The following is a 25,438-nucleotide window of genomic DNA, read 5'->3' as shown; positions in this document are numbered from 1 at the left end:
TCTCCCTGGAGCCTTCTCCTCTCCTGACTGGACAATCCCAGTTCTCCCAGGCTTTTCTAACCCCTGGAATGCTCATCCCAGCCTTGTCTCACCTGGCCTGGAGCTGGGACCTCCCAGGGCTGAGGAGCACCCAGGGTGTCCTTGGCAAACATTTCCTGGTGCATAAATAACTGGGAAAACCTGGCAGGAAATGATTCTTGAAAGTGAATTCAGCACCTTTGGAACACTTCATGGGTGTTAAGTGGTAGCTCCAGACTCAGCACAAGAGGAATTCCCTAAAGATCCAAGTTCCAGCTGAACAGGGGGATTTCCTTGGCAGAGCTCACACTGAAATAAGGATTTCATGGTCACATCCTCTGATGTAGAATCACAGAACTGCTCAGGTTAGAAAAGACCTCAGAGATCCTCGAGCCCAGGCAGTGCCCAGCTCAGAACTGGGGGCTGTGGAAGTTGAAATTGCTGGAATTGTCTGTTTGCTCCCACAGAAGGAGAGGTTCTACGAGGGCCACTTTGTGCTGGCCACGCCGTCCTGCAAGGAGCTGGCAGACCTGATGAAGCAGTGCATGAACTATGACCCCCACCAGAGACCCTTCTTCAGGGCCATCATGAGGGACATCAACAAACTGGAGGAGCAGAGTAAGGCCTGGGACACTGAGGGAGGGATCATGGAATCCTGGGCTGGGAGGGACCTGGAGAGCATCTCCTTCCAACCTCCTGGGAGCTGAGCAGCTGCTCCAGGGCTGGAGATTCACCCAGAGAAATCTGGGTGTGGGTGTGGAAGCAGATCCAGACTGGCACAAAGGGATGGAGAACTCCCTGTCAGAAAGCAGCTGGGATCTAAGGAGGGAAAGGTGGGAGAGGGAATAGAGCAAGAATGCCTTGGAGTGTCAGACCAGGCAGGAGCCTGACCTGGGGTGTTTTCCCCCCTAGATCCTGATATTGTCTCAGAGAAGAAACCTGTGACCGAGGTGGATCCCACCCTCTTTGAGAAGAGGTTCCTGAAAAGGATCCGGGATTTGGGGGAGGTAAGAGCAACGTCACCCCCAGAACACAGCCAGTGCTCCTGGCTGTCCCCACAGCCCCATGAACCCAAATCAGTGCCTGGCTGTCCCCACAGGCCCTGCTGTGTCACAGACACCCAAATCAGTGCCTGGCTGTCCCCACAGCCCCTGCTGTGTCACAGACACCCAAATCAGTGCCTGGCTGTCCCCACAGCCACATGAACCCAAATCAGTGCCTGGCTGTCCCCACAGGCCCTGCTGTGTCACAGACACCCAAATCAGTGCCTGGCTGTCCCCACAGCCCCTGCTGTGTTACAGACACCCAAATCAGTGCCTGGCTGTCCCCACAGCCACATAACCCAAATCAGTGCTCCTGGCTGTCCCCACAGCCACATAACCCAAATCAATGCCTGGCTGTCCCCACAGCCCCATGAACCCAAATCAGTGCCTGGCTGTCTCCACAGGCCCTGCTGTGTCACAGACACTCAAATCAGTGCCTGGCTGTCCCCACAGCCCCATGAACCCAAATCAGTGCCTGGCTGTCCCCATAGGCCCTGCTGTGTCACAAACACCCAAATCAGTGCCTGGCTGTCACTGTCTGAGCATTGTCCTCAAGGGTGCTCCTTTCTCTCCCTCCCAGGGCCACTTTGGCAAGGTGGAGCTGTGCAGATATGACCCAGAAGGTGACAACACCGGGGAGCAGGTGGCAGTGAAATCCCTGAAGCCAGAGAGTGGAGGGAATCACATTGCTGACCTCAAGAAGGAAATTGAAATCCTGAGGAATCTTTATCACGACAACATTGTCAAATACAAGGGGATTTGCACAGAAGATGGTAAATCTTGCAGAAAATGAAAAAGTGTCTGGGTTTTCCTCTAGAATTTATAAATGTCCTGCCTGGAGCAGGTTTTCCTGTGCATTGGCTCAGGGATGGATGATGGGAATGAGCCATGGGATGTTTAAAATGCTGCTGGTGCTCTGGGCTTGTACCAAAGCTGTTGAGAAGGGTCTGCAAACCAAACATGCTCTGTTTTTTAGGAGGAAGTGGGATTAAACTCATCATGGAATTCCTTCCCTCTGGGAGCCTGAAGGAGTATCTCCCACGGAACAAGAACAAGATCAATCTCAAGCAGCTGCTCAGATATGCAGTTCAGATCTGCAAGGTGAGCTGGGCCCCGAGCCTGCAGCTCCATCAGCTGGGTGAGGGGGATGGAGGACATCACCAACAAACCATTCTCCTTCTCTGTCCCCATGGATCAGAATCCGTGCTTTGGGTGCCAGTGGCACAAGGATCAGCTGGGGAATAATGAGGAGGTTCCAAGTTCCAAAGTTTGCTCTGAAAAGTTGTTCCTGTGGGAGAATTTGGAGGATCAGGAGGGAGGGCAGCACTTGGAATGTGCTGGCAAGAGGAAAGGTGCGAGGTGAAGTCTAAAGGGATGGAGATGAGAGTGCAGAGCACAGTCAGGAAGCAGTCACTGGAGAAAAAGGGATTACAGTATTGGAGGAATAAAGGAAAAGGAAATGAAAGGTTTCTTTTCTCCTCCCTCAGGGCATGGACTACCTGGGCTCCTGTCAGTATGTGCACCGTGACCTGGCAGCGAGGAACGTCCTTGTGGAGAGTGAGAACAGGGTGAAGATCGGGGACTTTGGGCTCACCAAGGCCATCGAGACAGACAAGGAATATTACACCGTCAAGGACGACCGCGACAGCCCCGTCTTCTGGTACGGCCTGGGGACAGGGACCCCTCTGCTCCTGCACTCCCCTGGATTTTCCTGTTTCTATAAGAGGCTTAAGTAAAGATACACCATGAGAGCAAGGAGAAGGCACCTGGTGAACTGTTGTGCTCACCTCCTGTGCTGCACTTCCTGCACTTAATGATCCATTTCCCCACTATTTTGGGTTGGGTCTCCTTGGTTTCACTGTGCCTCACTGTGGAACACACCTTATTTATTGCTTTTTAATTTATGTGCAAGGGCTCCACGAACACAGCTGTGGCTCTTGAGCTGCTCAGGCTGTGTGTGGGCAGGGCTGGGTCCCCGGGTGTGACGCTGTCCCCTCGTGTCCCCAGGTACGCCCCGGAGTGTTTGCTGCAGAGCAAGTTCTACATCGCCTCCGACGTGTGGTCCTTCGGGGTGACGCTCTACGAGCTCCTCACCTACTGCGACTCCGAGTGCAGCCCCATGGCCGTGAGTGGCTGGGACAGAGTGGCTGCCAGAGCTGCTTCAGTCCCATCACTTCAAATAATTATTACTGGTTTGGGCAACAAGAGCCGCTTCAATCCCATAATTTAAAATAATTATTACTGGTTTGGGCAACAAGAGCAGCAATCAGAGAATCGCGGGCTCATTTGGGGCGGGAGGGACCTTAACGCTCATCTCGTTCCACCCCTTCCCTGGGGAGCACCTTCCTCCAGGATTATCCTGGGAAACACCTGGGGCTTGTCCTGGCACTGGGGTCAGGGACTCCCAGCTGACCCTGCTGTACCCACAGGAATTCCTGAAGATGATCGGCCCCACACAGGGACAGATGACGGTGGCACGGCTCGTGAAGGTCCTGCAGGACGACAAGAGACTGCCACGGCCAGCCAGCTGTCCTGAGGAGGTGAGGGAGGGATGGGGATGGATGGAGGGATGATGGATGGATGGATGGATGGATGGATGGATGGATGGATGGATGGATGGATGGATGGATGGATGATGGGTGGATGGATGGATGATGGATGGATGGATGGATGATGGATGGATGATGGATGGATGGATGGATGGATGGATGATGGATGGATGGATGGATGGATGGATGGATGGATGGATGGATGGATGGATGATGGGTGGATGGATGGATGGATGATGGATGGATGGATGGATGGATGGATGGATGGATGGATGGATGGATGATGGGTGGATGGATGGATGGATGGATGGATGGATGGATGTGGATGGATGGATGGATGGATGATGGATGGATGGATGGATGATGGATGGATGGATGATGGATGGATGATGGATGGATGATGGATGGATGGATGGATGGATGGATGGATGGATGATGGATGGATGGATGGATGGATGGATGGATGATGGATGGATGGATGATGGATGATGGATGGATGGATGGATGGATGGATGGATGGATGATGGATGGATGGATGGATGATGGATGGATGGATGATGGATGGATGGATGATGGATGATGGATGGATGATGGATGGATGGATGGATGGATGATGGATGGATGGATGGATGGATGATGGATGGATGGATGGATGGATGGATGGATGGATGGATGGATGATGGATGATGGATGGATGGATGATGGATGGATGATGGATGGATGGATGATGGATGGATGGATGGATGGATGGATGATGGATGGATGGATGATGGATGGATGGATGGATGGATGGATGATGGATGGATGGATGATGGATGGATGGATGGATGGATGGATGATGGATGGATGGATGATGGATGGATGGATGGATGGATGGATGATGGATGGATGGATGATGGATGGATGGATGGATGATGGATGGATGGGGGATGGATGATGGATGGATGATGGATGGATGGATGGATGGATGATGGATGGATGGATGGATGGATGGATGATGGATGGATGGATGGATGATGGATGGATGATGGATGGATGGATGGATGGATGGATGGATGGATGGATGGATGATGGATGGATGATGGATGATGGATGGATGGATGATGGATGGATGGATGGATGATGGATGGATGGATGGATGGATGGATGGATGGATGGATGGATGGATGGATGATGGGTGGATGGATGGATGGATGATGGATGGATGGATGGATGGATGGATGGATGGATGGATGGATGATGGGTGGATGGATGGATGATGGATGGATGGATGGATGATGGATGGATGATGGATGGATGGATGGATGGATGGATGATGGATGGATGGATGGATGGATGGATGGATGGATGGATGTGGATGGATGGATGGATGGATGATGGATGGATGGATGGATGATGGATGGATGGATGATGGATGGATGATGGATGGATGATGGATGGATGGATGGATGGATGGATGGATGGATGGATGGATGGATGATGGATGGATGGATGGATGGATGGATGATGGATGGATGGATGATGGATGATGGATGGATGGATGGATGGATGGATGGATGGATGATGGATGGATGGATGGATGATGGATGGATGGATGATGGATGGATGGATGATGGATGATGGATGGATGATGGATGGATGGATGGATGGATGATGGATGGATGGATGGATGGATGATGGATGGATGGATGGATGGATGGATGGATGGATGGATGGATGGATGATGGATGATGGATGGATGGATGATGGATGGATGATGGATGGATGGATGATGGAAGGAAGGAAGAAGGGAGGGATGGAGGAAGGAAGGTCTGTCCATCTGCCCCTGCTGGACACAGGTTCAGCCTCAGAGGGGTCACACTTCCCTGACCACTCAGGCAGGAAAACCTTCAGGAGTGCTGGGAAAAGGCACTGCCAAGGTTTTCAAGCATTGTTTTAAGATGTTTTCTGATATTAACATTCCCAAGTCCATGGTGTCCCTTCAGAGGGGGCAGGGACTTGCTCTAGTACCGGGATCCATGAAAATTCCTTGGGAATCCTTCTGGTTTTGGCAATTCCTGGGGTGCAGCTCTGCAGGTGGAACTGCTGTGTTGGTTTATACCTGGACTGCCCAGAGGCCCTGCTCAGGTCCCTGCTGCTGGCCCTGCCCAACAGCTGAGGTGTATCTGTTCATTCTGCTCCATTGTTTTTACTGGAAAACCCCAAGAAATGTTCCATGCCTTTAAAAGTGTCCCTGGTTCTGTTGCCAGGTGGATCAGCTGATGAGGAAGTGCTGGATCTTCAAACACGACGAACGTACCACCTTCCACAACCTGATCCAAGGGTTTGAAACAATTATTAGTAAAATGTAAATAATTTTTTTAATCCTGTCAGGACTTTAAATGCCCAGCAACCTATCTATGCCCAAGGCTCTTACTTTTTGTTTTTTTGTTTTTTTTTTTTACTCCTGTAATTTGTACTCTGGCTGGGCTGACGTGGTTATAAAGGATTCTTTTGCCAACGGATTGAAGAGTTGGATTAAAAGAATTTAAAAAGTTTGGGCAAAATGAGCTCCAGCTCCCTTTGCTGCTGTTGTTGCACGGCAGTTTTATCCTGCTCTGATTCTGGCTGTGCCACAATTGGAATTGCCCTGCTGGATGATGTGAGCTGGGAAAGCCCACTGCATTTCTCAGCTCAAACCTCAGCCAGTGGCTCTAAAAGGGCTCAATTAATAATTATAAAATCAGCTGACAAAATACCTTCACATGCACTTAAATCCTAATAACAAACAAAACATAAAAATTATATATTTTGGCATAAAAATATTTGGGGGAAGCAAAATTTTCAGCTCTTTATAAACCCACCAGGCCCCAGTCCTGAGCTCTTACAGGTATTTGTAAAAAAGTGTTCAAAAATACCACCCCAGCAGTGTGGAGGGCTGGGCAGGCACAGTTGTGCATTTCAGTGAGAAGCCAAATTTTGGGATAAATAATTTGCTTTTCCTAACTCCACTCCCACATTCTTCCCCTGGAGCTGCCAGCCCAGGTGCACCCCTGGAGGGGGTGAATGTGCATCCCTGGAGCTGAGGGATGTGCAGGGAAGGAATTCCTGGAGCTGGGAAGGAACCCAGCCCACGCCCAGAACCTGGAGGGGATTATCCAGAAGGAAAAAGGCCTGGGCACCCAGGATTATCCAGAAGGAAATAGGCCTGGGCACCCAGGATTAGCCAAAAGGAAAAAGGCCTGGGCACCCAGGATTATCCAAAAGAAAAAGACCTGGGCACCCAGGATTATCCAAAAGGAAAAAGGCCAGGGCACCCAGGACTATCCAAAGGAAAAAGGCCTGGGCACCCAGGATTATCCAAAAGGAAAAAGGCCTGGGCACCCAGGATTATCCAAAAGGAAAAAGGCCTGGGCACCCAGGATTATCCAAAAGGAAAAAGGCCTGGGCACCCAGGATTAGCCAAAAGGAAAAAGGCCTGGGCACCCAGGATTATCCAAAAGGAAAAGGCCTGGGCACCCAGGATTATCCAAAGGAAAAAGGCCTGGGCACCCAGGATTATCCAAAAGGAAAAGGCCTGGGCACCCAGGATTATCCAAAGGAAAAAGGCCTGGGCACCCTGGGCTGTCCCAGGGACTGGGAACCCCTCCAACCATTTTTTAAAGAACATTTTGACTCAGCCCTTGAGTGGTTTAACTGGAACCTTCTGCTGCCATCATGTTTCCTACCACACCTGGAGTTGGAAAATGCTCTGAAGAGATCCTCCAGTTTTGGCAATAACAGAAAGAGGTCTATATATATATAAATATATATAAATATATATAAAAAAATGGTAATTATGAGCTCCAAGGAGGTCAGATTTATTTTTACAGTGTTATTGTTTCTGTATTTCACTTAGGAAGCTGAATTTAATCTGTAAGCACTTTGTTACTCTTTATACAAACAAGTCTAATAAATTTTTTTTTTCTCCATGTGCCTCCCTTTTTAATCATAAGTTAAACAGAGGAAAGTTTTTAAAATTGAATTTCCATGGGAATGGTGTTCTTTTAAAACCTTTTCCTACCTTACCTGATTAAAGGAGTCCAGGGCTGTTTTCCTCCCACAAAAAACCCACTTCAAGTAAGTACCAACAATTTATTTTCATTGAAAAGTGTAACAAGTTGAGAAAGTTGCATATACAAACAGTTGAAACAAAATATTACAAGTGAATTTATCAATACATACAGGCAGAATCCCAGAAAAGCTCCTGGCTCCTGTTTGTGGAGCAGTTCCAGCAGCTGAGGGAAGAGGGAAATTTGCTTGGGATTTTTTTAAGCTTTGAAAACGTGGATCCTGGTCACATCCCAAAGCTTGAAAGGCAAAAGTTTAAGACTTTTAATTTAAAAAAATCAGTATTGAAAAATGGCTTCAGTGTTCTCTAGCAAAGAAAAGGGAGAAGGAGGTGGCTCCTGGCCTCAGTGAACTCAATCCAGATGGATTTGCAGCAGGATTCCAAGGGACACAGCCTTGGAAGGAGGGCTGGCTCCTCCTCTGCTGTCACTGAGGGCTAAAGGAAGGATTGCTGATCTCCAGCTCCAAGGGCAGAAGAGAACAGCTCGAGGCAGAGCTGGTAAGAAGCTAAAAATACAAAAAGTCTTTAACAAAAAAAAAAAAAAAAAAGGAAAATACACCCAAAAGTGGGAAACAATGTGGGGTGGCCCAGGAAGAGCTGTCCCGTGCCTGTGGAAGGAGGATGCTGCCTCACACTGGGAATTAATTTCTCCATGGGAAAGCTGTAAAAACCAAGTTATTCCACTGTCCAAGGAGCAGCTCTCCAAATCCCAGGGCATATTCCAAGGCAGCCCAGGACAGCATCTCCCTTTGGACAGGCATTTATTGGGAACGTCACTGAGGCTCTGGGAATCCATTTGGTATCGCTCCATTCCAGGATTAAGAAGAAATATTAAAAATTGAAAGGCTGTAAATGCAGAGCTCTTAATCCTGGAAAAAGGAAAGTTGGGAAAAAAAAAACCCCACATTCTGAGTTAAAAAAATACAAAATAATTACTATCAAGACTTCCTCTTTGAACTTCCTCAGGCTGAGGACTGGAGAAAGGATCAGCTTTCTTTCCTCTGGGTTTTTATTGCTTTCAGCTGGAGCTGCCCCAGCTCCCCAAGTCCCCGTGCTCTGTCCCACAGGTGACAAAGCCAACGCTGTCCCCTCCTCTCCAAGCGAGAGCAGCCACCACCTCTGTCACCTTTGTCCTCGCGTGCCGGGACAGAGCCGGCTCCTCTGGGGACACCGCCCCCGCCGAGCAGGAGCTCCTGGTGGGAAGTGAAGGCAGCAATAACTGCAGAGGGGTTCCCGGCTGCCTGCCCCGGCCGGGAGCCCTGGATCCCAGCCCTGTGTCAATACACGCGCTTCTTCTTCAGCGAGGACTCCGCCAACCGCGCGGGGCCCGGCAGCTCCGCGGGGCCGGGCTCGGGGCAGGACACGAGGTACGAGGAGCTGCGCTTCGGGGCCACCTGAGGGCGACACGGGCACAGCGGTCACGGCTCGCCTGGCTGCGGTCACGGGGCTCGATCCGATGGTTATTAGGGTCAGAGCCCAGGACATCCCTCGGGCTGCCCTGGAGGGCTCCAGACCCTGCCCAGGGGCTCAGAGACCTCAGCACAGAGCCCAGGGACCCTGTGCCTTTGATTGAGCTCTTGGAAAAAACAATTACCAACCTTGTATGAAGGATTACAAGTCAAGAAAGACTTGTTAAGAGTAGAATGATAAAGTTAAGTAGAATGATAGTGAATTTATCACAGGGTGAAAAATAGATTTTTTTTGGGTTTTTAGAATGAGGGTTCAGGGGGCAAGATGGAGGAATCTGGGCATGTCCAGCCTTTCTCCTTCTTCTTCCTGGCCTCCATCTCCTGCTGTGATGGTGGCACTTTTGGATTGGTTTAGAGCAGAAGCTCAGTGTCTAACACAGGTGATGGGTATTGGAAAGTTATGGTAAATATTGTACAGGTAGTTTTTAGTAGAAAAAGGTAACACCACCCCAGGGAAGGCAGAGTGTGTCTGTCTGTCCTGCTGGACAGACCTCGGCAGGGCAGGAGAAAGAAACAATTATTTTATAGATAAGAAACAATAAACAACCTTGAGACTGAGAACTGAAGAGCTTTGACTCCTTCTTCGACCCCTGGGCTGGGAAAAGAAACTTTCTAATGCATCTCAGGGTCCCTCTGAGCAGCAGAGATCCTGAGATAGCAGTTTTTAGTGATGTTCTAGTTTTACATTATAGTTTATGTTATAGTTTTTATGTTATAGTTGTGAGTTTTGTAGTACTTGATTTTAATAAACTAAAAATGGAGCTGTATTTTTTTCTTTATAAGATTTTTAAGGATTAACTAAGAAATGATACTTAAATTATTTTTAACCTAATAACTAACTACTTGTGGCTTGCAATGTGGACTTTTTTATCTAGTTACACAATACTATTTAAACTTATGAAGAAGGACTAGTTTTCATCCTAAAACTTTAGATTTATCCTGTGGTTTTTTTATTTGCTTTCCAGGAAATTTTGAGCTGCTCTCTCTACTTCAGAGATCCTATCCCAGTACAAACCATCTGCAAGTCAGGCAAACACCCATTTAAATCCAGTGCCAACCTTCTCCTCCTCTCTTCCTACTTTATTTGCCTCCAAAACCCCAGCCTGGCTCTGCCCGTGGCTTCTGGGGCCCTGAGAGGAGCTGATCCCCAGGGCCTGGAGGGCTCTGCAGGCTCTGGAGCTGGCCCAGCCTCCTCTCACATTCCCAGGAATTGTGTGGAGCGGGGATGCAGAGGGAAAGCTCCACCCGGGGGCAGCAGCAGCCAGGGAGAAGCGTCTGCAGGCGCTGCTGCTCCTCCTCCTCCTCCTCCTCCTCCTGCTCCTCTCACCTGCTTTAGGGGATTGGCTGGAGGAGGCTGCAAGCCCGGCTGCGATCCCGGGGCTCCACTCAAAAAGGGAGGCACCACCTGCAGGCAGGTGCTGTAGTTTGGGAAAGATCCACCTGCAGATTCCTGAATCCAGAAGGGGATCCGTGAAGCAGAAGGAAAAAAGGTTTAATAATTCTTTTTTTTTTCCTGCTATTGTGATGAGCTCTCAGCAGGTGAGGAAATACCTGAGTCACAAGAGGTGCAGTTCACAGCAGCTCGGGGGTGCAGCAATTCCTGGAGCAAAATGTGGGGTTTGGATGATGCTTTAATTTGTGTCATTCCTTTCAAAAGTGTCTTTCTCCTTGCTCACAAAAACCTCAGCTTGGGCAGAAACAGCCCTTCAATGCTGGGAGATTCAGCCCTGGGAAATGCCATTAATGGTGTGCTGTTCCTGGTGGGAGCATTGTAATCCACTGCAGAGCATTCCAGGTGCTTTTGGGTGGTGGGATTTTAGAGAGGGGGATTTTGGGTGTGACTCTGGGGGTGCTGCCCTGCAGCAGTGCCCATGCAGTGCCTTCTGCAGCCCCTCATTCCTGTGCCAACGCACAAAGCAGGAGTCCAAAAGCTGATGGGAGCAACAGCCAGTGGAGACAGCAAGAAAATTAAATTATTTCTCACCTCAGAGGCTTCATTTTCCAAGCCATCCACTCTGGCCTGGGTAGAGTGATGTGCCTGAGCATAATGCTGGTACCACTGCTGGACAGCCTCCTACAGAGGAGCAGAAATCCTCTCCCATGCCTGCCTACAATTCCTACAGCCCAGAGCTCTCCAAGAAGCACCAAAACACCTTCAGCGCCAGTGGTGAAGCTCAAATCAAACAGTTAAAATTATGGAAAGTGCTTAAAACACACAGGGGGCACCTCTGGCCTGGCAGAGAGGCAGGGACAACAATTCCTGTTATGGGAACACCTCCAGGGATGGGGCAGCCACAGCTTCTCTGTGCACCCCCACCCTGCCAGGAACAATTCCCAATTCCCAGTGTCCCATCCCTCCCTGCCCTCTGGCACTGGGAGCCATTCCCTGTGTGCTGTCCCTCCAGGCCTTGTCCCAGGTTCCCTGCAGCTCTCCTGGAGCCCCTTCTGCAGCAGATCTGATCCAAGGGCTGTGTGGCCCCTGGCAAAGCTCTGTGCACTGACCCTGTCCCCTCCCCTGTGGCCAGGCTGCCCTCTCTACTTCAGAGATCTCCCTTCCCAAGCCCATCCCCGAGTGCCGGGAGTTTGGGGCTCACAGCAGCCCAGGAGAGGCTCTGTGTCCCCCTGGGGAGGGAGAGGCAGCTCTCAGCTCTGTCCTGTGCACTTACAGTTCTACAGACACTCAGGGTGCTTAATGCAAATAAGGAGATGTTCCCTGCCAGCGTCCCATGGACCTGGCTCTGAGCACTGAACACCCTGCAGGGCCTGCAGCTCCTGGCCAGGCTCTGATCTCCACATGGGGAGCACATCCTGTGCATGAGAGCAGCTGGCAAACATCCCCAGGCTGTGCAGCAACTGCAGCTCTCTGCCCTGGGCTCCAGCCAAGGTTCAGGACTCAAAAACTTCTGGGCAAGGCAAAGAGAAAAACCCCCTGGTTTTGAAGGCAGACAAAAGTCAAGGCAGAGGTGCTGAGAAGTCATTTTTAGTGAGTGCCCACAGCTCAGGCCCTCAAGAAACAATTTTTTCAAGGGTTGTGATTTCAGCAGGGAATGTTCTTTGTGCTAAATCTGCTCTGAACACTGAGATGATCAGATAAAGTGTCAGTGCAGAGGCTCAGGAAGAACACCCAGAGAAAACAAGGAGCAGCTCTGGGAGAAGCCCAGGCTGTGGGATTATTCCTACCTGTGGGTACTCCCCAGGCTGCTGGGAATAACTGAAATAATTTTCCATTGCATGTTGTGATGCAGTTCCCTGAGACACAGCAGCATCCACCACACTGTTTGGAAGGCTGCTCTGCTGTGGAGGACTGGAGGCTTTGCTGGCAATTGCTGCTGGGAACACAAAGAACAGAGCTGGGATCAGCACCTGGCTTGTAAAAACCACACTCATCAGGTTCTATTCTAGGATTAAAATTGAGATTTGTGCCCCAAATTCATCAGTGCTGCTAATAATTGGAAGGCTTCTACAAGTCTGTGAGCCTCTGAAAAAGCAGCCCTTGATGTTTAAGCATCAGGGTAAATTACTCTGCACTTTTGAGACACACCACAAGATTCCCTTGAGGATAAATGCTGTGGGCACTGGATTTACCAGGCCAACAGGGCAAGTATCTGCCATGCTCTGGCTGTGGAAATCTGCAATGAAATCCATGGAATGTGGGCTTACCTGGCAGACAGATACCAGGCAAAACACTTGCCAAGTTCAAGTAGGGGTTGGTGCTGAGCCGGATTTCTTTTGGGGGCTCCCCAAGCAGAGAAGTCTGTTTTTTCAAGGGAGTCTGAAAAATGGACAGGGCAGTTTGCATTAAATTCATATAAAATTGGTCAGAAATAAGCTTCAGTGGCCTAGCAGGGTTCTGGGAAAAGCTTAGTCCTAAGAAATAAAAACAAAAACTTCTGAAATAAAATGAAACTTTTGAAGTCAATCCTTCACAAGTTCCATTTTGTTTCAGCAATCTGGACACATTGCCTACACTTTTGTCTTCCAAATGCTTTTTGTAGGAATGTTTCTCTTCAGACTGCAAGTTCCTAAAGGATATTACAAAACAAACAAACAAAAGAAAAACTTTTATATGCAAGTGAAGGAATAATAATCACTCGAGCAATTCCAGATGCAGGGAGTGAACATGAAGTACATGGCCAAGACAAAATCAACTCTTTTCATTTGGAGACACAAGGAAATAAAGGCCAAATGTTAGGAAAAATCATTAATTAAGCCCATGTTTCCCCAAAACGTTGAAGTATTGATGTATATTAAAATTATTATTTATTATTTTTATAATGTAATAATATGTATTAAATATAATTATTATTATTATAAATTATTTTATATTTATATGTAAAAAAGGTAAGTTTTCTTAAGGGCAGAAAAGGAATTCTGAAAGAATGAGACCACTTACATCCCATTCCATCATCCTCTCACACCTCACCTTCAAGGGAATAAATAATCTTTTTTAAAACTGTTAATTAAAAGTGGAAAATTTATACACACACACACAAGCACCTGGAAACCCACAGGCCCCCCAACCATCAGAACTGCTCCTGATGAATCACAAAATTCAACCCCAAGTTCAATGTTTGCCCTTTAGAAGAGACACTGCCCTGAGATAAATGTTAAATTCCATGATCCAGCCCTGTGAGGCAAACACATGGAGGGGAGCCCTGCAGCACTGAGGAGCTGCCTTTGTTCCTTCAGCTGGACCACCAGGGAGAGAGAGCATTGTTCTCTCCCCATCAGCACCGCTGTGAGAGCTCCACGTGTGCCCAGGATGGTCCTGGGGTCAAGGGAGTTGGACAGGGGGGACACAGGAGGGGTTAAAATAGAGGGAATTGGACAGGGGGGACACAGGAGGGGTTAAAATAGAGGGAATTGGACAGGGGGGACACAGGAGGGGTTAAAATAGAGGGAATTGGACAGGGGGGACACAGGAGGGGTTAAAATAGAGGGAATTGGACAGGGGGGACACAGGAGGGGTTCAAATAAAGGAGGAGGAGAGGAGAGGAGGAGGAGAGGAGGAGGAGGAGGAGGAGGAGGAGGAGGAGGAGGAGAAGGAGAGGAGAGGAGAGGAGAGGAGAGGAGAGGAGAGGAAAGGAAAGGAAAGGAAAGGAAAGGAAAGGAAAGGAGAGGAAAGGAAAGGAAAGGAAAGGAAAGGAAAGGAAAGGAAAGGAAAGGAAAGGAAAGGAAAGGAAAGGAAAGGAAAGGAAAGGAAAGGAAAGGAAAGGAAAGGAAAGGAAAGGAAAGGAAAGGAAAGGAAAGGAAAGGAAAGGAAAGGAAAGGAAAGGAAAGGAAAGGAAAGGAAAGGAAAGGAAAGGAAAGGAAAGGAAAGGAAAGGAGAAGGAAGAGGAGAGAGAGAAGAGGAAGAGAAGAAGGAAGAGGAGAGAGAGGAGAGGAAGAGAAGAAGGAAGAGGAGAGAGAGAAGAGAGAAGAGAGAAGAGAGAAGAGAAGAGAAGAGAAGAGAAGAGAAGAGAAGAGAAGAGAAGAGAAGAGAAGAGAAGAGAAGAGAAGAGAAGAGAAGAGAAGAGAAGAGAAGAGAAAAGAGAAGAGCAGCAGTGTGTGTGTGTGTGTGTGTGCAGCGCGCCCTTACCCCCAGGCCGGAGTCGCAGCCCTTGCCGTGCCCCGCAGCTTTGGAGGGCGCGGCCCGCAGCGCCCCGGGCAGGGCCGGAGCGAAGGGCGGCGCTGGCGGCAGCGCCTCGGCTTTGTCTGCAGCGGCGCTGGGCCCGGGCAGAGCCTGTCCGACCATGGGCTGGGTTGGGAAGAATGGCAGCACGCCCATCCCCGCTGCCGCTGCTGCCGCTGCTGGAATGGGAGCTGCGTTAGATGCTGCAGCCAGCCATAAATGGAGAAACTCTGCTGTTAGATGGGATTTATTACAGAGGGTTTGTTGTGGGGTTAATGAGGGTGGAGGAGAACAATTCCAGATCTACTGCACTGCTTTTTGTTCCTTCCCCATCCCACAGGCAAACAACTCAATTTCAAGCTGATTCAATAAAACTCTGACTTTTCTAAACATGCCCTGTGATAACTTTCTCAGTGCTTCCTGGCATTTTCAAAGAAAACCTGGGAACAACATCCTGGAGGATGCTGGATGGGAGCACAGGGGGAAACCCCACCTCAGCTGGCATTGGGAAGAATTCTTTTCACTGAAAAGCTGGAAAATGTTCTCCAAAATGAAAACCTGGGTATTTGGAGGAGCTTTCTGCCCTCCCCTGGGTGCCTTTTCCTTGCTCCTGGTCACTGCCATGGCTCAGAGCAGGGCCAGGATTGCAGAACACAGGGAGCAGGGGAGGAAACAAGAGCAGAAAATCCTGCAATGGTTTGGGTTGGGAGGGACCTTAAGGATCATCCATTGCCATGGCAGGGACACCTCCCACTGTCCCAGAGTGTCCAGCCTGGCCTTGGGCACTGCAGGGATCCAGGGGCAGCTACAGCTGCTCTGGGAATTCCATCCCAGCCCCTGCCCACCCTCCCAGCCAGGAATTCCTTCCCAACACCCATCTAAATCCACCCATTTCCAGCTTAAATCCATTCCCTGTGTCCTGTCCCTCCATCCCCTGTCCCCAGTCCCTCTCAGCTCTCCTGGAGCCCCTTCAGGCCCTGCCAGGGGCTCTGAGCTCTCCCTGGATCCTTCTCCTCTCCAGGGGAGCACCCCCAGTATCCAACTGATCCTTCCTCATAAATACTGAGGGCATCAGTGGCACAGAAATTTGCATTCCAAATTGACACCTGTCACAGACTGACTGTTAAAACTCATTTCTTAATAAAATGAAGGCAAAGAGCAAATTTGTGGTGCCTCTTCAGCAACTCCCATTTACCTGCTTTGAAAAACCCCACAAAATGTCACCTCTAAATAAAAGCATATTCCAAGTGTACCAAAGAAGGAATAACTGAGCTAGCAGAGGACTGAACAAGCTGCTTTTGTTACACAGGGAGAAGGTCAGGTGCACAATGTGAAGCTGGGCATTTCTAGTGATCTGGGATGAAATGAAATGTCATTTACACTTGAGAGCTTCTCCTCGTGCTGCCAGGCCTGAGTTCACTGCTGGCATCACCCCTATGCCCAGCACTGTCTGCAGCAGCATTGTTGGAGGCTCTCCCAGCAAACCTGGTTTCTAAAAGGAAGAAGAGAAAACTGTGTAAATCATTAAAATAATCTGCTCAGAGCTCCTTTTTACAACTTCCACACTCTCAACCTCTTCAGCTCCGCTGAACTGATAAAGGATCACAGAACCAAGAACGAGTTGGGTTGGAAGGGAACTTAAAGATCACCTGATGCTAGAAATGATTTCATTTCTTTTAGGGTTTATGGGAGTGCTCAGAGGGAGGCAGAGCTGCAGGGATGGCCTTACACTGTTTGCCTGCATGTTCTCCATCTTCAGCAGCTGCTGCTGGGGCAGGGGCAGGTGAGCAGGGCTCTGCAGCAGCAGGCTGGACGTGCTCCCCAGGAGTGAGCTCTGAGAAAGGATCAAAACAAGGGTTAGCTGGCAGCCAGGCAGAAATGCTTGAAGAAATTAAAGATTTTGACTTAAGGCAGCAAATGGAAATAATTTCCTCCACAGAAGTGATTTTGCTTCAGAGAAATACCCAGATATGTTTCCCCCCACAACACAACAATCCACATGAAATCCTACTCCAGAGGCATTAAAACCTGACAAATCACAGTGCCTGCACATTGGCAGGTCTATTAAATATTCACATTGCTCATTCAGAATATTCTGGATCAGTTTGCCACCAGAACTGAGCCACTGAATTAACAACTTTGGGGCACCCTCTCCAGACTCTGCCACCGGTATAGTCAACATTATGAGCTCTGGCCAGCTCTGAGGCTTAAAATAAACTTTAAAAGACATCATGATTTATGCTACAGGCCTGGAAGTGCCTGGCAGCATCATCTGCCAGTGAAATGCAGGTTGTTCTATAGGGTGTTGTACAAAAATAAGCAGACAGGACACTGTGGTCATGCCAAGTTCACCCTTTATTGTTTTTGATCACCAAACCCAGGGAATGAAGAGTGCAAAACATCTCCCAGATATTTCCAAGCCTTGGCTGTGTCTGGGTGGCAGGCTTAAATTCCTTAAGGAAAAAACCCTTTATGACTGAAATATGATCTTCTGGGCTCAGAAATGTGCTTTTCCAAACAAAGATGGGCCATATCTAGATTAGTTATGCCTCTATTTGAATTGTCTCAGTGATTTCCAGGAGAAATGATGCAGGGCTGGTTATTGTCACCAGTGCCAGGGGCTGCTCCTTCTGAACTTGGCTCCAGCAACAAAGCAAAGTGGTTCAATTGCAAAACTTTCAGAAATGAAAGAGTGGAAAAATCAGTTTGGTCAGAATCCTCAGGGGAAAGGCTCTGGGTTAATCAAGATTTAACAAATTGCTGGATGACTGAGGAAAACATCCCTGAGAAAGCTGAAAATGCATAATTTTGGAGCAGGACAATTTATAACTAAGAGAAATTAAGAGAAACAATGTTGAAAAGCAGGCTACCTCAAGCTGAAAAATTACTGGGTGAATAACCTTCAAATTCTCTCTGTTGAACCCTTTTAAAATAACTATTTTAAAATATTTATTCTCATTCTGTTCCTTCACAAAGCCCTGAATATAAAAGAGAAACCTAAGATAAAAAATAACTATTAAAATAACTTTTAAAATAACTATTAAAATAACTATTAAAATAACTATTAAAATAACTATTTTAAAATATTTATTCTCATTCTGTTCCTTCACAAAGCCCTGAATATAGAAGAGAAACCTAAGACTTGCAGGGAGCTAAACCAGCGTGACTGGGGAGGGCTTTCAGTGACAACACTGAATTTCAAAATAAAGAAATAAACAAATCAGAAATAAACAAAACAGTGACCTGCTTCTCTGGCTTTAGAGGACACCCCAAAACAAAGCACCCAAGAAGAAAAAATGTGCCTTAGAGAAGAAATTGGGATCATCAAATCCTTCTAAAATTCAGGTTTGGAGCTCATCAAATGACAGGAAGCTCCCAGGAAGAGAAGGAGATGAGACTTTTAACCTCTGGGCAGAGAAAACACAGAGTTGTTTGGCTGCAGCTCTCCCAAGCCAAAAACCACTGGAAAAGCCTTTGGATCATCATCAATCCCACTGTTAATTGTGGAAAACATCCCTGGCTCCAGCTGGGAGCACCAAACACTCCCAGTGCCTTCCAAAGGCTGAAGAGAGAGCAGCAGGAACTTAAACAGACCAATTGAAAATGTCATTTCAGTTTAAAAAAAACCCCAAAAAATTATGTATATTTTATATAGGGCAAAATTAAGCAGAATTTATTCAAAATTAATATATTCACCTACCAGTTTTTAGAGAAAAAATACAAGAGCTCAATATACTTAACACAGGGAATATTCCTGCATTTTAGTTGGGTCATTTTAAAGATCTCTGTGTTTGTCAAAAGAACTGCAGAAATAATTGATGCTGAAGGGGATTTTATTTTTAAAATGGAAATTTCTGAAATATCAGAAATAATAAGGCCAAGTGTTGGACTCCAGTCCCTCGTAGGTATTTGTGTGAATCCCTACCATGAATATTAAATTCAATTTTTGGCTCCTGGCAGAGCTGGAGAAACCCCTGAGAGCAGCTCAGCTCAAGGCAGAAATTCTGGCTGTGGGTGCATTTTCCCTCTCTCCATTTCCAGCACAAACCCATCCCAAAGATCCTTCCCATTTTCTCTCAGCAATTCTGGTGCCCATCTGGAATTCCAGGAGAACTTGGGGGGGTTTATCAGTAAGAAATAACACCTGCAAATCTCTGCTTTTTATGGCACATGCAGCACATTTGGAAGCTTGAAAATGAAGCTGAGGCTGCTGAACTGGTGGGTTTGAATCAGATAAATCATAAAGTGTGGATGAGCAGCTCCAAGAGAAAGGGATGTGCCAGGCTCCTTGAGACCTCATTCTGCCAGTAATGACAAGTTTTGTCTACATTGGCAGGTTTGAAGTCCAAAATTTAGATAAAATAACTCAATTTTGCACAGTTAGCACTGCCTGCTCCCCCATCTCATAGCTTTCCTTAGAGCTCCAACAAGAACACTTGATTTTAGCTTTAATTCCTTAAAACTTTAGGATCTCTCCCCAAACACCTCTTTTGATGACATTTTTTTTTTGTCACATACCTGATGAACTTTATTCAACTGCAAAAATGGTGGCCCAACTGCTGAATTTATGAGGTGAGGTAAACCTGCAGACGCTCCAAGAACTGTTTAAGAAACACAGCAAAAAAATCGAGTATTTTACAAATTAGGCAAGTAAAAGTCTTTACAATTATCCTGTATTTTTAATTTGCTTTCCAGAAAATGTTCAGGTGTACAAAGGTCACTGCAAGGGAACAAGGAACTCGTTTAGGTTGGGAAAGGTTATGAAACCTTTTGATGTAAAATGACCAGAATGTGAGAGCTCCTCCACACCTGAGAGTTTCACTCCTGAGCTGATTGCAGGCTCAGCTTTCTCTGAAGTGCTTTAAATTCAGGTTTAGCTCAAGTGTTTCTGCCCTGAAGTGGTCACCTCACACCCCATTTCTGGGTTTCTTTGTAGCCACACTCTCAGCTCTCCCCCATCACCTGTTCCTGTTCTGAGCACTTTCACCCTTTGAAATGTGATTAATTAGGGTTTATGTTTATTCACTTCCTAATTAGAGCACAGAAATGTTTCTGGCTGATGCTGTAATAAATACTCTGCACAGCTGTGGCAGCAGCCAAAAGAATAAAGATTTACATTGGCAACAGGAGAAAGACTCAGGCTGCAAAACTCAGATCTAAAATCAGATTTAAGTTTAGCCAAGCCTTGCAGAAGACATTTCTTTCTAAACCCATTTCTAATATGAATATTCAGAGCCCACAGAGTTCATACAAGGGTATTTGCAGGAGCACTGAATTTTACCCACACACAAGAGCACCTCTTGCTTTTGCTTTCATAAAAGCTGAAATTACCTGCACAAACACACTGCAACAGTGTCTGCACAGAATTTTAAATATTATTTCTACTTAATTACTCTGCAAAAGCCTTGCAGCACTAAGAGCAGGCTTTGATTTTGCATTATTTCAGAGCAGCTTACCAGGTTTAACAGCGTGGCCACGCAGCTGGGGCTGCAGCAGCATCTGCAGCATTGCTGGATTATTGAAACTTTTCATGATCTGCACTGGATTTGGCTCTGGAAGCAAGCCTTTCCTATTGTTCCTCATCTCCAATGAAGAGAGAAAAAGTGTTAGAAGCAACAAAACACAATGAATACATTTCAATCCCTCAAACTCCAATGGCAATGTACACATTTCATCTGACACAGCAAAAACCCCATTTCCTTCCCTGTTTCTTGCTTTTTTCCCCTCAAATGGAACACCTAACAAATGATTCCAACAAAATTCCAAGCACATTTCTTTTTTTCCTTTAACCCCAGAGTTATCAGTACAGGAGAATAAGAAATGTTGCCATGAGCACCATATCCTGTAGCAGATTTCTCCTGTCTCTTACAGAGACGTGGCCTGAGCAGGCTGGAGAGAGGGAACTCTGCTGCCTCTCCATGTAACTCTGATCACATCCAATTTTCTAGGAAATAATGTGATAAGACATGTGGGTGTAAAGAGCTTTCTTCTACCTCGAGCATGAAATGAACCTATTTCTCCTGCCTTGAAATTTATCTTAAAGCTGACAAATTCTTGCCTCTCTGTTTGAAACCGAGTTTTAGCTCGTCCAATGACTCATTCCCAGTCACTTTTGTTTTGAGCTGGAATGATTTCTCTTACAGGAGATTACATTTAATAAATCCCAGAGCTATGTGGGTGCAACTTTGTGGGATTTTTATGGATATTTATTAATCTTCTTCCTGGCCATCTTTGCCTAGGAAGGAGCCTGAACTGGGCTGATTATACAGAGCTCCAGAATGGTTTGGGTTGGTTAAAGCTCTTTACCATGGGCAGGGACCCAACAGTGCTGACCCCATAGAATTCCAGAATGGTTTGGATTGGTTAAAGCTCTTTACCATGGGCAGGGACCCAACAGTGCTGACCCCATAGAATTCCAGAATGGTTTGGGTTGGTTAAAGCTCTTTAACATGGGCAGGGACCCAACAGTGCTGACCCCATGGAATCACAGAATTCCAGAATGGTTTGGGTTGGTTAAAGCTCTTTAAAATGGGCAGGGACCCAACAGTGCTGACCCCATAGAATTCCAGACTGGTTTGGGTTGGTTAAAGCTCTTTACCATGGGCAGGAACCCAACAGTGCTGACCCCATTGAATTCCAGAATGGTTTGGGTTGGTTAAAGCTCTTTACCATGGGCAGGGACCCAACAGTGCTGACCCCATAGAATTCCAGACTGGTTTGGCTTGGGAGGGACCTTAAATCCCACCCCATCCCACCCCTGCCATGGCAGGGACACCTCCCACTGTCCCAGGTGCTCCAACCTGGCTCTAAAAAAGCCAAAACGCTCCCCAAGCCTGGCTCCTTCTCCCAGCTCAGGCGTGAGGAACTCATCCCACAGAGCTTTCCAGGGATCTCACCATCCTCTGGGCTGCTATCAGAGCTGCCAAGGTGCTCCTGCCCGGGGCCCCAGGGGCACAGAAGGACACCTGGAGCCTCCTGCCGTGGATGGTGGCCCCGTCCATGGCCCCCCGCACGCTCTCCGCCTGCTCCGCGCTCTCGTACTCCAGCACGGCAAAGTCCCCGCTGCCACCGTCCTCGTCCTGGGCAAACTGCAAGGGAACAGCTCCAGAGCCAGGGAAAGGGGAATAACAGCAAGGGAACAGCTCCAGAGCCAGGGAAAGGGGAATTCCAGCAAGGGAACAGCTCCAGAGCCAGGGAAAGGGGAATTCCAGCAAGGGAACAGCTCCAGAGCCAGGGAAAGGGGAATAACAGGAGGAAAACAGCTCCAGAGCCAGGGAAAGGGGAAGAACAGGAGGAAAACAGCTCCAGAGCCCATGGAAATGGGAATTCCAGGAGTAAACACAGCTCCAGAGCCAGGGAAAGGGGAAGAACAGCAAGGGAACAGCTCCAGAGCCCATGGAAATGGGAATTCCAGCAAAGGAACAGCTCCAGAGCCAGGGAAAGGGGAATAACAGGAGGAAAACAGCTCCAGAGCCCATGGAAATGGGAATTCCAGCAAAGGAACAGCTCCAGAGCCCATGGAAATGGGAATAACAGGAGGAAAACAGCTCCAGAGCCCATGGAAATGGGAATTCCAGCAAAAGAACAGCTCCAGAGCCAGGGAAAGGGGAATTCCAGCAATGGAACAGCTCCAGAGCCCAGGGAAATGGCAATTCCAGCAATAACAGCTCCCAGAGCCCATGGAAATGGGAATTCCAGGAGAAAAAACAGCTCCAGAGCCAGGGAAATGGCAATTCCAGCAATGGAAAAGCTCCAGATCCCATGGTAATGTGAATTTGAGCAACAACAGCTCCCAGAGCCCATGAAAATGGGAATTCCAACAGTAACAGCTCCCAGCACCCCATGGAAAATGGGAATTCCAGCAACAACAGCTCCCAGAGCCCATGGAAAATGGGAATTCCAGCAGTAACAGCTCCCAGAGCCCATGGAAAATGGGAATTCCAGCAGGAACAGCTCCCAGAGCCCATGGAAAATGGGAATTGCAGCAGCTGCCCTGCAGGACTGTAGCTGTCCCTTGCAAGACCCTGCACAGCTGACAGAACCAAGGTCAGTATTTCCCCCCAAATCATGAGGCTCTTTCTATAAACACTGGAAATAAGTTGGATATCACATCTTCATCTCTTTGGCATTCCTGTTTATAGACTCATGGTTATCTCTTCATGGTATCTGCTCATCCCTTTCCTTATCTCTTCCATTCCCACCTCCACTTCCATCCTACCTCAGGCAGACCCTCAGCCATGGAATGCATCCATCACACATTTGAACAACAAAGCAGGAATGAGAAGCAAACTGTAAATGCAGCTGGGTGCTACAGCCAGTTTTGTTTTGCAGGATCATTATAAACTCGTTCTTCTTCATTTTTTTCAGCCTGCCATATTCAAAGTGCTGCTCATCAGGGTGCATGGCAGCTGCTGAAACATGCAACAATGCAAATTCCAGCAGGATCTGGTGCCCTTTGGGAGCAGGGGAAGGCTGTGGTTGTGGGGAATGCCAAGAGAAGATGCCAGACTGATCAATCAAGCAGACTGGAAAAGGGCTTACGTGGCAAACACTGCCCTGGCCTTTGTGTGCAGACTTTGGGAGAGAATGAGCAGATTTAAATCAAACAAAAAAACAGGCTGAGAAGGGAGGGATGAAGCTTAGGCAAAAACATCCAGTCCCAGATGAATGGGAATGATAAACTGATACCAGCTCTGGTGTGGAAGTAACAAAACCTCCTCCAGATTGCACTGGATAAAAACAACCTGAGCCCCACAAACCCCCCCTGACAACTGAAATATGAATGTCAGAAGAGGGTGGTCAGATCTTTACTGGCACTGTTACTGCCTGGACTCTGGGCAGAGCTCTGCAGAACAGACATTTCACATATAAACACATTTTATATTGGTATTTTATTTTGATACCAGTTTAGGTGCACTGGCAAGGACCTGAGGTGCTGCTGAAAAGAAGGGATTGAAGCTATGGAACAGCTGCATTTTAGTTTCAGCTACAATGAAACACAGTTCAAATCTCCCTTAACATGTCCCAAGTGCAGCCACCAACATTCCTGCAAAGGATTCAGGAACTTTTCAACTTCCCAAGTAAACAGGTACTGAAAAAAGCTCTTTATTCCTATCCAGATCAGGGTGGAGACCTTCCAGTGACAATTTAAAGTTGACAGAAGAAAAGAATGAGGTTTTCTGATCCATTTTGTTGAAAGAAAGGACAAAACACATTTTTCCTAATATCCACATGCAAGTGTCTAGCTTCAGCTCCTCCTGACAGAACATTTCTGTTGTCAATAGAGGAGAAATCAAAATGATTTTTTTTTAAAAAAAGGTAACTTTGGAATAAGATGAAAAACCCCAAAGTTTATTTCATGAGTTCAGGTGACAATTTTGGGCAAAGGATTGTGATGAAATACTGCTTGAGCTCCCAGCAGAACTAAGGCATGGCAGCACCACAAGAGCTGCATTAAAGTTTTCCAGAAAAAACCAACTTTTCTCAGTCATTCTCTATAGAAATTCCCCCCAAACTAAGGTTTCTGCTTCCCCATCCTCTCCCATTTTTTCTGTCTCTACCCACCCCATCACATCCCCCCTCTTTGCTTTTTCCACCTTTTCTTGGGTCTTCCTCCTCCTCCTTTCTTTATCCTCAATTTTCAGGCTGTCTCACTGATAAACCCCTAATTAATTAGCATCCATTCTCTTCCCTTTTTCACCTATTTAATCTGAACTGTTTGTTTTCCTACCTCCACCCTCCAGTATTTTATAGGAACTGACCTAATGCAGACACTCTCCTCACCCACACCAAGTATTACCCAAGATTTATTATGATTTAAAAAGGCCAAAAGTCAATTTTTGAGTGTTTCTAACTGCCCAGCAGAGCTCTGTCAGTGAAACCCATCTTTCCCCAAGAAGTCTGTTGTTCTTTGAAGCTCAGAATTTTTAAAGCACGGTGAAAATTTGTTGGGGGAGCTGATAACAGCCCCCAGATTATTTGACAGCTGGGAAAAAAAAAAAAGCCTGAAGGAAAAGACTTAAAAGGATCAATCTGTTCAGCTAATTAAACAAAGATTGAGCAGGAGACTTGAGTCCAGCATTTAATACCTTCTTACAGGAGGAAAATAATGGGAGCAAAAGCTCCTTAATTCAGGCATCAGCGAGGTGAGGCTGAAGCCAGACACATTGCCAGGCTCCAGACCAAAGCAGGCAGGAATGGGCATTTCCTGGGAAGAGTTGATTCCACTTTATTCATCTCCTGCTGGCTCTGGATCAAGCCTAAGGATCTCCTCTGGCCAAGCAGAGCTTGCTGGGGCTGGGAGAGAGCCCTGAGGAGGGGAGGGCCCGCAGGTGTCAGGCTGCAGATCCTGAGGGACCTTTGCTCCACCTGCTGGGAGCCTCCGGGTGCTCTTCCCTCAGGATGACCCCTGAGCAGCCTTCCAAGAGACTAAAGGGACAAAACAACACAAAAACAGCCCTGCCACTGCAGTCTGTGGGACTACAAGGAAAGGTTTCCTTCTACTGCTTGTTCATGATGCTCTGTGCAACTTTGATTGGTGGCCTCAGCTCACAAGCCACGGGGATGAGAAGGAAACCTCTGCACTAAAAAGGCAAGGATCCACCACTGCTGTGCTTCCCAGCTTTCCAAAAGATGGGAAAGCTTCTATCCCTGACAAC

The 25,438-nt window shown here is 47.5% G+C and overlaps 2 protein-coding genes across 8 annotated transcripts in view; one reads left to right on the top strand and one right to left on the bottom strand.

Annotated features, from left to right (window-relative positions):
- JAK1 (Janus kinase 1) overlaps positions 1-7,560 on the top strand; it is a 70,874-nt gene extending 63,314 nt beyond the window's left edge. For all 4 annotated transcript variants that reach the window (XM_077182629.1, XM_077182630.1, XM_077182628.1 and 1 more), the window contains 8 exons: positions 486-636; positions 931-1,025; positions 1,642-1,834; positions 2,038-2,162; positions 2,549-2,721; positions 3,069-3,186; positions 3,491-3,601; positions 5,860-7,560. In XM_077182629.1, coding sequence (XP_077038744.1) covers positions 486-636; positions 931-1,025; positions 1,642-1,834; positions 2,038-2,162; positions 2,549-2,721; positions 3,069-3,186; positions 3,491-3,601; positions 5,860-5,961 — 1,068 coding nt within the window. In that variant the 3' untranslated portion in view covers positions 5,962-7,560. The remainder of the gene's footprint in view (positions 1-485; positions 637-930; positions 1,026-1,641; positions 1,835-2,037; positions 2,163-2,548; positions 2,722-3,068; positions 3,187-3,490; positions 3,602-5,859) is intronic.
- A 149-nt stretch (positions 7,561-7,709) lies between these two features.
- The window catches only part of RAVER2 (ribonucleoprotein, PTB binding 2), a 30,442-nt gene continuing 12,713 nt past the window's right edge, over positions 7,710-25,438 (bottom strand). The window contains exons 4-12 of one of the 4 annotated variants that reach the window (XM_054638805.2): positions 21,677-21,868; positions 20,237-20,363; positions 19,299-19,381; positions 16,510-16,614; positions 16,161-16,272; positions 14,748-14,959; positions 12,830-12,941; positions 12,350-12,498; positions 7,710-9,094 (exon numbers count right to left, since the gene is read on the bottom strand). In XM_054638805.2, coding sequence (XP_054494780.2) covers positions 8,978-9,094; positions 12,350-12,498; positions 12,830-12,941; positions 14,748-14,959; positions 16,161-16,272; positions 16,510-16,614; positions 19,299-19,381; positions 20,237-20,363; positions 21,677-21,868 — 1,209 coding nt within the window. In that variant the 3' untranslated portion in view covers positions 7,710-8,977. The remainder of the gene's footprint in view (positions 9,095-12,349; positions 12,499-12,829; positions 12,942-14,747; positions 14,960-16,160; positions 16,273-16,509; positions 16,615-19,298; positions 19,382-20,236; positions 20,364-21,676; positions 21,869-25,438) is intronic. The other 3 variants (XM_077182632.1, XM_077182633.1, XM_077182631.1) reach the window with 3 other exon arrangements.

This window comes from Agelaius phoeniceus, chromosome 8 (assembly GCF_051311805.1).
Source record: "Agelaius phoeniceus isolate bAgePho1 chromosome 8, bAgePho1.hap1, whole genome shotgun sequence".
NCBI classification, from domain to species: domain Eukaryota; kingdom Metazoa; phylum Chordata; class Aves; order Passeriformes; family Icteridae; genus Agelaius; species Agelaius phoeniceus.
Note: the sequence above shows the minus strand (reverse complement) of the source record. Positions and strands in the feature narration are given on the sequence as shown.